Below are 13,081 nucleotides of genomic sequence, written 5' to 3' on the forward strand. Positions count from 1 at the left end.
TCACACATCGATGTTTCTCTCTCTCTCAAATCAATAAAAACATATCCTTGGATAAGGATTTTAAAAGGTAAGAAAAACATTCCATGTGTACTTGATAATGTATTTTCTGTAATGTTTGGGTGTTCTGTAAGATGTCACTAATTCTACTTGGTTGATAGTGATAGACTCTTCTGTATTCTTGCTGATTACCCGAGTAGTAGTTCTGTCCATAATCAAAGAGTGTGGTGTCACTTATCTTTTTTTTTTTCTTCAAATTTTTACTTATTGGTTTTAGAGAGAGGGGAAGGGAGGGACTTGAGAGGGAGAGAAACATCAGTGTGCAAGAGAAGCTTCGATCAGTTGCCTGTAGCATACGTCCCAACTGGAACCAAACCTGGGAACCAGGCATGTACCCTGACCAGGACAGAATCAAACCAGCAACCTTTCGGTTTACAGGCCGATGCTCAAACAACTGAGCCACACCAGCCATGGCGTGATGTTGGTTTTCAGTTATTATTATTAAGTTGCCTACTTCTGCCTTCCATTTTCCCTTCATATATTTTAGAGCCTAGGTATGTAATTGTCATATACCTTCCTGATGAAATAACTCTACTCTCACAAAATATCCCTGTTGGTTTCTGGTAACTTTTCTTGGTCAAAATTTTATCTTGACATTAGAGCTACCCAGGTTCCCGTGGTTGCTGTTCATATGGTGTACAATTTCCCACCCTTTCAGTGTCAACCTGTTTACAACCCCTTAAATCTAAAACGTGCCCTTTCTACAGGGCAATATAGTTAGATTCCTCTTTATGCAGTTTGAGAATCTTTTGAATGGATCATTTATTCCGTGTTGTTTTTATTGAGAGGCTTGGATATGTGCATACCATTTGGCTGTTTCTATAGGTCTTATGACTTCTTTTGTTCCTTGGTCCCTCTTTTACTTTTTTTGCATTAAAGAGTATTTTCTAAAGTATCGAATACCATTTTAATTCCTTTATTAATTTTAAGTATGTTTTTTGAGTGTTTAAATGGTTGTTCTTAGGGTTACATTATCAGGTTGTCTTTTGTAGAAGTTCAGAGGAGAAAGGAGAAAAATACATTTATAAAGCTTTGGGTTTTTCTGTTAACCTTGTTTTTAAATTCTGGTATTCTTCATTTTTTTGTCTAGATTGGAGTTAGTCTGGTGTCACTTCTCTACTCTACGCTGGCTTCCTGCCCTTCTTCTCCTCCAGGTTGTTAGTACCAAACACCTTGCATCTCTGCATCCTGTAGCCTCAGCAATTCCATTTTATAGATGCTGTTTCATGCAGCTGTGCTTTAAATAAAAGTGTGCATGTGTGTGTATACACTTATATGTGATTACATTTATAGTACTTACAATTTATATTTATATATAAAATATATAGTCAAATTGTATGCACATATAAATCATACTTTTTCATAGTTGCTACTTAATCACTATTACCAGATATCACCAGTGCTTTTTGTATCTTGGTGTCAGTTTGAATTGCTACATGATGCCACTTCCTTTCATCCAGAACTGTTCAGAGGATGTATTGTAAGGCAGGTCTGAATATAGTGGTAGATTTCTGTCTTTGTTTATTTGGGAATGTCTTATACTGCCTTCATGTTCCCGATACAGGTTCGCTGCCATATGGTTGCTGGTGGTTTCCCTTCCCACACTGTCAGTGTTATCCACTGTCTTCTGACCTCTGCTGTTTCAGATTAGAAGTCAGCTATGTGCTTACTTTGGCTCCCTTGAATGCAATGTCTGTTTTCTCTTGCTGTTCCCAGTATTTTCTCTTTGGCTTTTGATGTGTCTAAGGGGGAATCTCTTTGATTTTATCTTATTTGGAGTTCCTTTAACTTCTTGGCTCTGTAGGTTGCTGTGTTTCATATTTGGGAAGTTTCAGCCATTATTTCTTCAAGTAATTGTTCTGCTCCTTTCTCTTTTTTCCTTCTCGTTACTATAATGAATATGTTGGTGTGTTTAAGGGTGTTCTCCAAGTCTCTGTTCTTTTTCCTCTTTGTTCTTTAAAGTCTGTAGGTTGTAATACATTTCCTACTAGACAAACCTATCATCTCCAAATAAGGAATTCTGCCTACTCTTAAGACCTTTATCTTTCTCCTGTCCTGCTGCGGAACTAGGATCTCTCCAGTGTGAAGTTAAATGAAAACGCTAGGTATCCTTGTCTTCCTGACTGGAATGAGAATCCTAATTTTTCTTCATTGTATGTGTTTGTTTTGGATTTTTAAAATAGATATTATTGCTTTTATCATTAATATCATTATCACCATCGATCATTTATAACCTACCAGGCTCTGTGATTTCTATTTTCTAAATGCCATTACTAATTTTTTTTAAATGTGTTTTTTAAAATATTTTATTTATTTATCTTTAGAGGGGAAGAGAAGGAGAGAGGGAGAGAAACATCAATGTATGGTTGCCTTTCGTGGGTCCCCTGCTGGGAACTGGCCTGCAGGGAACTGGTCTGCAACCCAGGCATGTGCACTGACTGGGAATCAAACCTTGATTGTATGGTTTGCAGGCCCGCGCTCAATCCACTGAGCTACACCAGCCAGGGCCTGTTTTGGATTTTGATAGATTCTGTTTAGAGGTTAAGGAAGTTTCCTTCTTTTCCAGATTGTTGAGTTTATTTCTTAAAACTTTAAATGGGTTTGGAATTTAATAGGTTTTTATAAAATTCAAACAATCATATCTTTTTCTTTAAGTCTCATGAGGTACTGAACCATCTTTGCAGTTCTGTATCATGATTTTTCAAAAACCCCACTTGATAAAACTCATCTGTAAAAGTTTGAAATAGTAATTTTTGATAGGTCATGTATGTATGTTTACTCAAACTTTCCATTCCTGACAGTTTAGGAAGTTTTCTAGAGTTGTCCATTTCATACAAGTTTTTAAATGTACTGGCATGTTTCGTATTTTATGACGTTCTAAACCTTTACCGTGTCTGTAGTTACCTCTTCTGTTTTCTAGTATTTGCTTGGGACGCAGCCCTTTAACCCCCTAGTTTTGCTAGTTTCCTAATTTATCAGTCTCTCTTTCCCTAAGAATTACCTTTCTATTTTGATACTGGTTTCTTATCTTACTTTCTACACTTTTATCTTTACTCCTTTTTACATTATGATCAATAAGTCTGTCATTGACTTTAAATTTGGTTTTAAAAACGCATTAAAAACATACATTTACCAGTAAGTACCACATGTTTTGGCTTTGTGGTACTTTGTCATTTAGTTCTAAATATTTTATAGTTCCTAGTTTCATTTTCTCTTTAATTCAGTGAATCATTTAACAATATATGTATGTATGTATGTGTGTATACATATATATGTATATGCTTTGAAACATTAAAAAACTTATTGTGGTTGTTCTTAGCTCAATTGAATCAAAGAAATGTGGCTTAACTTCAGCTTTTTCAAATCTGTGAAGCTTTTACTTTCTGACGTAATCAATGGGAAATGTACATGTTCCTTGTTTTGGGGGTAAAATGGACTATACTGGGCATGATGATCTTCGTATATTTATTTATTCACACTAACTTTCTAAATTTTAATAATTTTTTATTTTTCCTCATCTATATACATTTTTGATAAAGCTATGTTGTAATTGTCCACTATATTATGAATCAAATACACCTTATAATTTCCCATTTTTCTTCATATATTTTGAGACTCTAAGTTTATAATTATTATATATTATAGGATTATTTCATATCTTATTATTTTATCCCCATTAATGCTTTTTGTTGTTGAAAACTCATTTCATTTGCTATTACTGTAGGTACACTGCCCTTCTTTTGGCTAATAGTTACTACTTTTTAAATCAAGTAAGAAAAAATTCTTAATAAAACGCTAATGCTATTTAAAATAGTTCACACACCTAAAACATCAGACTGTGCCAACATTTCTTCCCTTGCCTGCCGAGACTAAGGCTTGATTTTGTTTTGCCCAACAGTTATTCTATCTTGTTTCTCTGTTCCCCCTTTACCAAGCTTTGTGCTCTAAATGGGTTACTCTGAGAAAAATTACTTAAAAGACTTGATAAAGGGGTATTCATTTACTGTTTCTCAAATATTTGATGGAGTTAAAAAAAACCCGTGTTTCTGCAAAACAGGCCATGCAAAGTAGCAATACAAAAGTTTTAAATGATTTCTGTGGGTATGTACTGTTGGAATTGTGGCATATGGCTGGAGTTGGGTAAAGAACTATGCCCTTCCTCCCCCCAAAACCCAATCAGATTTACCAGTTTTAATTTAGATAAATCTAAAAAAAGCTTACTTTGAATGAGAATGTTTTATGATTTGAATTGCTTTCTTCTCAGTGGGAATCTTAACTTACGTCGCCTGGGAGTTGAGTGCATTTCCCCAAAACCATGTGACAGGGAGTGGCTGTACCCGGTACACCGCCCATTTCCGTCTCCTGATTGGGCAGAGGCTTGGGATCCACTCGGAAAGTTGGATCCATGGGTTGATCCTTGGAGAGCACGGAGACTCAAGTGGTAAGCCTTACAAGCACCAGTGAGCCATTCATACTCTGAAATATGTCTAGACTATATTAATCATGTAGCTATTTAATCATAAAGTAAAACAGCTCCTGGGCAGAGAGAAAGGACTTTTACTGCCCTTTAGGCCATATTATTAGTGTTTTTTGTTTTGCAGTTATTACTTTTATAATAACCTACCAGAAATACAAATGTGAAAAAACAGTGTTACTATAATCTTGTATGTGTATGGTTACAATGATAATTACAGCACTAAGTAACATGATGTAGTTTACATATAAAGTTGGGCCAGTTTAGTTCAGAAAAGGGATATGAATTCCTCATATGAATTGAAAAAAAATTAAAGCTCAGAGGAGAATTTCTTCTGGCTAGGAACCCTGGAAATCCACCTGATATAAGCCCTGGATATGGAAAAGGATTTGAAGTGATAAAAGTTAAAACATCAATAGTTGAAAGTTCAAAACTGTCGCTCTCTTGTTTGCAGAAATCTCTGCCAAGATAGAATTGTGGGCCCCATCCCTGGAGGCTTTGATGTAGCAGAGATGAGGTGGGACTTGGACATCTGCATTTTTTGACAGTTCTGTTGAACAATCCAAGTTGAAAACCACTCAGGGCAATTGTAACAGTTTTCCTAAGGTTTAAAACAAATCCTGTTATATAATACCAGGCAGTGAATAGGTATCTTGGTCCCTTTTTCTCAGTTCCTGTGTGGAGTGGAGTGAGCACTGCTGGGATCCGGTCCCTCTGAAGGACCTGAGCGCAGACACAGGAACTGCCAAAGACCCTGAGCAGCCGGAGGCTGTTCACGGAGAAGTAGTTGCCAGGTGAGACGTGAGGTTTTTTTTTTGCATTTTCAGTGTCTTGGAAATTAGTGAGTCCTGAATTCTGCCAGAGGGATGAGATTAAGTCCCTTAAATATGTGTTTTTACATTTCTCATATTTTTCTTTCATGAGCATTTCATTTCCGTGTGATTGTATTCACATTCTTAAGCAGCAAGGTAGGGGTCCATCTCTCTCACTGCTGCACACATAATCGGCACTCGCTGTGGACTGATGATACATTCTGTTAAACTGTCACTGCCCAGGCTTTACTGGTAGTGGTAAAGTTGATTTCAGATTAATTTCTAGATCTCTGTACTTACCCTCCTAACTGTTTATCTTAAGTAACCAACCAAACCCTGTAAGAAATTTCTAAGAGAAATTATTGATGGAAACATTTCAGTTTTGTGACACTGTCAAATAGGTTCCCACACAACGGATGTTCAGTGACAAGTGTTTCTTCTAAACTTATGTTCATGATTTCTTCTAACTCCACAGTGGCTACGGGATGCTTAAAACGAAAGGACAGACTTCTTGGGGTGTTGCCCTGTCTGTAGCTGATACAACAAAGTATTTTGAAGAAGCTTCGGAGCGTGTATACAGTTTCTACCACAAGTAAGGTAGCATGTTTCTGTGTGAAAAGTTATTTAACAATAATATAACATAGAGGTAAAAGAACATTTACGAGGCACAATTAATTTTTGAGGTTGATCTTATGAAAGCACCTCTCTTCCTAAAACATGTTGTTCATTGCTGCTGAGGAGATAGAAACCTGTACTTGCTATGTGTCAAAAATAATGCTAAATGACACTAATTAAACCTTGAACTTGCTAGTTTTTATTTTGGTAATATTTACAAGTAGATTTTTATTTTTTAAGAAAAGCTCTACAGTGATTTCAGTGATGACTGAGTTGGTTATTCTTTTCTCTGGAGAACTACAGAGTAGGTTGCCTGGCTCCCTAAGTATCTTAAAGAGAATCTCGAATTAGAACCTATGCTTCTTTTATAATTTCATGACCTTTCTAGTTCTCTCATTGTGATGGAGAGAATTCTATTAGAGGAGTTCTGCAGGACATTTGGCACAGAACCACTTGCCAGGAACACTGACTTCAAATGACAATAAAAGGTACATTGTATCTTCCTCCTTAATTGTGGTCAGACTGTCTTGCCTAGTTCAAGTAAGTTCTTAGGTATATAGTGTGGCCTCCTGCCACTTTCTCCTCGATGAAAAGAGTCATGCTGCCACCAGGCCTAGACAGGAAACAAATCTAGGTAGAGACTGCAGGCGATGTCACCAAGGCCTTTCACAGAAAAAGCCACTCAAATCCCTGAATTTCAGTTATTCCAAAATTGAGATGTCCATGTATATATCCCACACTAAACACAACCCACTTTATATGCTATAGAATAAATAAAGCTAAATTTCAACTTACATGGGATATTACGCTTTGTTAGCTAAATTAAGAGCCAGGCATCTTATTAAGGTTTCATGGATTTTCCCTAAAGATGTTCAATAACGAAGAGAGCAGTTATGCAACAAATTTTATTTAGCATAGTCAGTCCCAACATTCAGCACAAAAAGTTTACAGAGGATAGAAAGTGCATTAATAAAAGCCAGTCTTTACCAAAAGAAAACAGAAAATATATTATCGATTCAAAATATTTTACACTTGAATGATAAACTGCAATAACTTATTCTGGGCACCTACTGATTAGAGAAAGAAATAGAAGAAAAGAATGCTTAAGAAGAGCGCAATGTCCAGCTGGTGTCGGAGAGGTCAGTAGAGGTCACTGAGACCGGCAGTCTTTCTCGCTTTTTGCATTAGTGCCCTCAGCTGGAACTGTTTACGGGACAGAAGACGTACATGCTGGGAGGGGGGAAAGTTTAACAGTTTAGAATGGCTTTGGTGAGGCACAAAGTATAGACCTAAGAATTCTAAGAATTCATTATACCAACCTTCCTTTGACACCAATACTTCATTACACGTGGCCTTTTAAACTCCACTAGATTTATACTGGTGGTAGGCTGTATTAATGAAAGTAGTCTTCTGAGACCTTATATTTACCTCTCTCTCTCCCCATAAGAAAAGCACCATACTGCAGGATCTGGCTCAGGAATTTGAGAATTTGAGCTACATCTGGAGATTATCAAGATGATAGGGCAACTTGTACTGTGACCCTAACAAAAGTCACAGAAAACCGTGGTAACTGTGACTGTTCGTCCTCACTTGACCAGGAAGGGCAGGAGTGGGCAACACAAGGCCAGTTTTTGTCCAGTGCTTGGCAAACAGCACACCTCGCTTGCCTCCTCTCCACGTGCACCTGCCCCCAGGCTCTGCCACCTAAGCAGGGGAGTGTCTAGAAAGGGAACCCGGCCATTCATGTGCTGCAGAAGGTCAAAGACTAGTCTGGCCCCTCACTCCCAGTGGGAAAGGCAAGATGAGCAAGTGACCAACAGCACCACCAACAACAGCTGGACTGAGTACCCAAAGGGTGGCTACTGCTGTTCCTACAACCGTGCTGCTTATGACCCCACGGGGAGCAGTAGGTACATCTGGCTCGTAGGCTCTTTGCCTCATGTCTGGACAACAGTGTTTAAGCCTGAAACAACCTTCATTCAGAAGGGCTTTAGTACCAGGGCAGCCCAAAACTCGGCAGGGCTGTTTGATCTGGAAAAACAGGTCTAAAATTATGTAGCTCTAAGAAAAATTATCAGAAAAACAATGGGCAGGAGGATAGCCGGTGATCTCAATTCAGAAGATACGACCTGAAAGAACCAACGGGAATCTGACGGCACCTCCAGACCCACCCAGACACACCAGGCAGTGAGACAGAAGAGATGCAGCGCTAAGCCCATCTTCTTCCCCTGCTCGGATGGTTCTCACCCCTCTGCAGGTGAGTAGACACTGCTTACTGCCTTCTATCTCTCGCTCTCTCTTGGGAAGATGAGGAACTTTAACCCCCACCCTACAGAGAAACCCGCTTGGTTTGTGGTTTTCAAACTCAGTGCCTCTAAAAGTTCCAAAACCCCGGACAGCAGGTGAGGAAGACATACCTTTAGGAAGACATCCAGGTCTATGACTCCCCGCCTCAAGGCTTCTCCCAGGTAAAAGATAGTGTCTTCAATAGCATTTTCCTCTGCGTACAGATTTAGGATCTGTTTATATAGTGGGGCTGTGGGAATGATAACTTCATCAATATCGTTGTTTTCAGACTGATTTTCCATTTTCTCCAGAGCAGAGCTGAGTTCTTCGTCCTTCTTTCTCAAAAGTTCTATGTTTTTATCGACCTCAGCCTGAAACAGAACAGTCCACACATGATAACTTCATACTAATTACACACAGTTATCTGCTTGTCAGGCATCTCCAACTCAACCTCACAGAAATGATTTTCTAATAAAAAGGCAATGTTTAACAACTCACAGATGAGATTAATACTTCAGACAGCATACTGGCCAGAGGTAGTGGGAAAGGTATGATCTACAATAGCTGAGTGAGCCCAGGATGACGTTGGAGGTACTCGAGCTGAACCCTTTCAGGAGCAGTGATGAGCTCATCACTGACCACTGACAATGAAATTGTAAACTAAACCTGTCCCGCTGGAGGTTCCTTACATGAAAATCACAGAAGTGACCTTTCTTTCAAACAAGTGGGCCTCTGCCACAGAAGAATAACTCTTCCCCAGTCTATAGAGGATTCAACACACAGATCCCTGAACACCTGAATACTAGTTGCAAGATATCACAGGTGGCAGCTGCAGGCCCCAAGTTGTACTGGGGTTGCTTTCCTGAACATCTGAAAACAGCTGGCTACTGGGAAGCTCACTTCACGCTGGAATCATTTTGTAAAACAGATGGGCATATAACAAGTCCCTCTCCCCAAAGCCCTTACACACTCAACCCTTTCACCAAAAATGCACATTTCCTGTAATAAATTCTCCCTCACGGAATGAGAGCAGAGAATGAAGCTGGCACTCAAATTAGAAGTGCTAGTGCTTCTACTTCCCGGTGGAAGTCACAGGGCTGACTTATCTGACTATTCAGAGCACTGTAGCCTGATAAAAAGTGTGAGAAAGTGTAAGAGCTAAAGGCTGCAAACACTACATCTATGTGTAGCTCGTAAGTCACCCTCATACTTTGGATCATTAAACTAGATGGGCTCAATGAAGATACTTTAAATACAGCTCACACAACATTTGGAAACAAAAAAAGACTGACCCTGAAGTCTGCACATCTTTACCAGGGCTGGGCGCTCTGAAATTCTTATTTCCTGGTAATGGCAAATCAAGTACTCAAAGAACTGTCCTCCTTTGGGTGAAAACCTCATTCCCCAGGTAAAGGTGTAGACAAAAATGTTCTAAGTACCAACTGCCCTCCCAAGATCAAACACAGGCTCCACTTTAAATAAAGCTGTAGAGAAGCAATATCAAATGCTTAAAAGGACATGTACAATTTACTGAACTCTGACTGGACCCCACACTGTCCACTGACAAGGTAACAAAACACTCTGTCCTGCCTACAATTCCATGTGAAAACGGCAAGTACTCAATAAGTTACTTACTACTTCTTGATCTAAACGCGTAACCATCTCTTCCAGTTTCTGGTGACCCTTTTTCAGGTCCTCTTCTGTTCGTTTCAAGGCATTGAGCTCTGCCTGCGCACGGTCCATCTCCTCCTTCATCCGCCACCTCAGTTTGTCACTGACCGCTGAGATGAGAGAAGCCCGGATGGTGTCCTCACTGATTGTGCCATCCCTACTGGGACCTGCAGGAGAAGAAGGCAAAAACACTGATTTCCCAAGCTTCTATTTCTTTCATAGTAACCTTCAAAAACAGGATAAAGGAGAGGCTTTCATCTGAGATGGTGGTACAGGTAAACACAGCTCGCCTCCTTGCACAGTAACATCAAAATGACAACTGAGCTACAGAACCACCATCATTCAGAGTGTCAGAAATCGAGCTGAACGGAAGCCCTACAACTACAGAATTAAAGAAATTACATTCAGACTGGTAGGAACAAGCTGGTCCCATGCCCACAGGTGGTGGATTAAAATTGGGAGCAGTATCTCAGGAGCAAGGGGTCCCAGCCCCACACCAGGGTTCCAGTGGCCAGGAAGTCCCCAGAACTTCTTGGAGAAAAAAACAGCAGGGATTGAGGCTGTGGCAGACAGACACTGCTAGAGTCTCAGGCAGTTCCTCTAAAAGGGCTTAGGCATGGACTTACTTGAACTCACCCCCTCTGAGCTCCAGTGTGTGTGGGCAGCAGATTGAAAGGCATGGAGACATGTAGGGAGGAACTGTCCAGTATTAGGGCGAGAGCTGGGGGGACAGCTTTCTCCCGGACAAAAGTGCAGGCAGGGGCCATTGTTCCTTTTCTGAATGCTCCTCCCCACCCCCAACCAAAGCCACAGAGCCTGCAGGTGGGTGGCTCATATGAGACCCATCAACCTTGTTAACACTGCCCCTTCCTGGTGATTCCCCTCAAGGCTCCACCCCAACCAGCTTTCAGGGCCCACCCAAACTATTTCCAGGGGCTTTTCCATATGAATGGCTTGTAACTTGGCTCATGCCTCAGATTTTCACAATTCTCTCAAACAAACAGCACTTGGCCTCAGCATGCCCCATGCTTATTGCTAAGTGGCCCCAGACCTAGCACTGGTAGCAAACAGCTGGCCTTGGTTCACAGCTGGGCCTCCAAGCTCACCACAAATTGCTTTGTTGCTTATTTGGGTGGTCCTGGACAGAACAAAAGGGGTGCTGACCTTGGCCTGCACCTCCCAGGAGGCCCCAGAGCCTGCACATCCAGTGGACAGCTATACACCACTTTGGAGCATCACCACCAAACCACCTCCATAAGTGACACACTTAAGGGCAGACTCAGCAGGTCCCAGAGCCCTGCTGAAGGAAGTCCTGATCTGTGGAGTGGGCCCTGCACAGTGGATGCTCCTCCATGGTGGTCATGGGTTGGTGGTCAGTGGTCACTGCCAGTCCTTAGGGCTGACTGGCCTGAATAAATCCCTCCCACTGACCTGCCAACAGCAATAAAGTTTTAGCTGCAGGAGGAGGATAATACATAGCCCCACATGGTAGACGTACCTTGAGTGCCCAGCTTAGCTGATACAAGAGGCTGTGCCATTGGACCCTATGAGACACTTACTACATTAGGCTACTCTACCAAGCCAGGTAGTTGTAGCAGCTCTACCCGATACATGGAAACAAACAGGGAGGCTGCCAAAGTGAGGAGACAAAGAAGCATGGCCCAAATTAAGGAATAGAGCAGAAATCCAGAGGGAGAACTAATCAAAATGGAGACAAGTGGTCTGCTGCACGCAGAGTTCAAAACACAGGTTATATGGATGCTCAGTGAACTTAGAACTTCAACACATAAAAAAGGGCACGGAAACCACAAAAGAGAACTAGTCAGAAATGAAGGATATACTAACTGAAATGAAGAACAATTTACAGGGAATCAAGAGCAGAGGGGATAGAACTGAGAATCAAATCAGTGATTTAGAATATGAAGAAGTGAAAAACACCCACTCAGAACAAGAAGAAAAAAGAATTAAAAACGAGGACAGTGTAAGAAGCATCTGGGACAACTTCAAGTGCGCCAACAGTCATGTCATGGGGGTGCTGGAGAGAGAAGAGAGAACAAGAAACTGGAAATCTATTTGAAAAAACACTGACAGAAAACCTCCCTCACTTGGTGAAGGAAGCAGACATCCAAGTCCAGGAAGCACCAAACAAGATGAACTCTTAAGAGGCCTATACCAAGAGCCTTAATAATTAAAATGCCAAAGGTTAAAGACAAGAGAGACTCTTAAAAGCAGCCAAGAGAAGAGCAGTTAGTTACCAACAGGTGCGTTCTCATAAGACTGTCAGTTGATTTCTCAAAAGAAATTTTGCAGACTACAAGGGACTGGCCAAGATATATTCAAAGTGATGAAAGGTAAAGACCTACAACCAAGATTACTCTATCCAACAGAACTATCCTCTAGAATCAATGGACAGATAAAGAACTTCCGAGACAAGAAAAAGCTAAACGAGTTCATCATCACCAAAACATTATATGAAATGTTAAATGATCTTTCTAAAAAGATTAAAAAATATGAACAATAGCCCTGTCTGGTGTGGCTCAGTAGATTGAGTGCTGGCCTGCGAACCAAAGGGTCACTAGTTCGATTCCCAGTCAGGGCACATGCCTGGGTGGGCGGGCACATGAGAGGCAACCACACACTGGCGTTTCTCTCTCTCTCTTTCTCCTTCCTTTCCCCTTTCTCTAAAGGTAAAATCTTTTTAAAAAATATGAACAATAAAATGGTAATAAACACATATCTATCAATAATGGAATCTAAAAAACAAAATTAACATGCAGAACAGAAACAGACTTATAGAGAATATTTTGATGGTTGCCAAATGGCAGGGGGTCAGGATGACGAGTGCAAAAGGTGAAGGGATTACAAAACACAAATCGGTTGGGGATCAAAGTACAGCACAGGGAATATAGTAGGCAAAGAACATATATACATGACACATGGACACGGACAACGGTGTGGGGATTGCCTGAGGGAGTGGGGGTGGGGACCAAGTGGAGGGGGGCAAAGTGGGAAAAATTGGGACAACTGTAATAGCAGAAACAATATAAAAAAACAGGACAAAGTATGAGCTGACATTCTCAAAGTGGGAAGAAAAATTATGTGTTAAATGTCACAATTTCATGCAAAATAAAATCTGAGTTGATTCAGAAGTACTTTCCCTTTAAGA

The 13,081-nt window shown here is 40.6% G+C and overlaps 1 protein-coding gene and 1 pseudogene across 2 annotated transcripts in view; one reads left to right on the plus strand and one right to left on the minus strand.

Annotated features, from left to right (window-relative positions):
* The first annotated feature begins 3,488 nt into the window (after window positions 1-3,488).
* Window positions 3,489-6,837, plus strand: LOC128628547 (L-lactate dehydrogenase A-like 6A; annotated as a pseudogene).
* Window positions 6,838-6,849: 12 nt separating this feature from the next.
* The window catches only part of TSG101 (tumor susceptibility 101), a 42,580-nt gene continuing 36,348 nt past the window's right edge, over window positions 6,850-13,081 (minus strand). For both annotated transcript variants that reach the window (XM_037150519.2, XM_037150518.2), the window contains 3 exons: window positions 9,880-10,082; window positions 8,376-8,615; window positions 6,850-7,188 (listed from right to left, as the gene is read on the minus strand). In XM_037150519.2, the coding sequence (XP_037006414.2) occupies window positions 7,099-7,188; window positions 8,376-8,615; window positions 9,880-10,082 (533 nt within the window). In that variant the 3' untranslated portion in view covers window positions 6,850-7,098. The remainder of the gene's footprint in view (window positions 7,189-8,375; window positions 8,616-9,879; window positions 10,083-13,081) is intronic.

The sequence above is a fragment of the Artibeus jamaicensis genome, unplaced genomic scaffold, assembly GCF_021234435.1.
Source record: "Artibeus jamaicensis isolate MK-2021 breed Jamaican fruit bat unplaced genomic scaffold, CSHL_Jam_final contig_797, whole genome shotgun sequence".
NCBI lineage: Eukaryota > Metazoa > Chordata > Mammalia > Chiroptera > Phyllostomidae > Artibeus > Artibeus jamaicensis.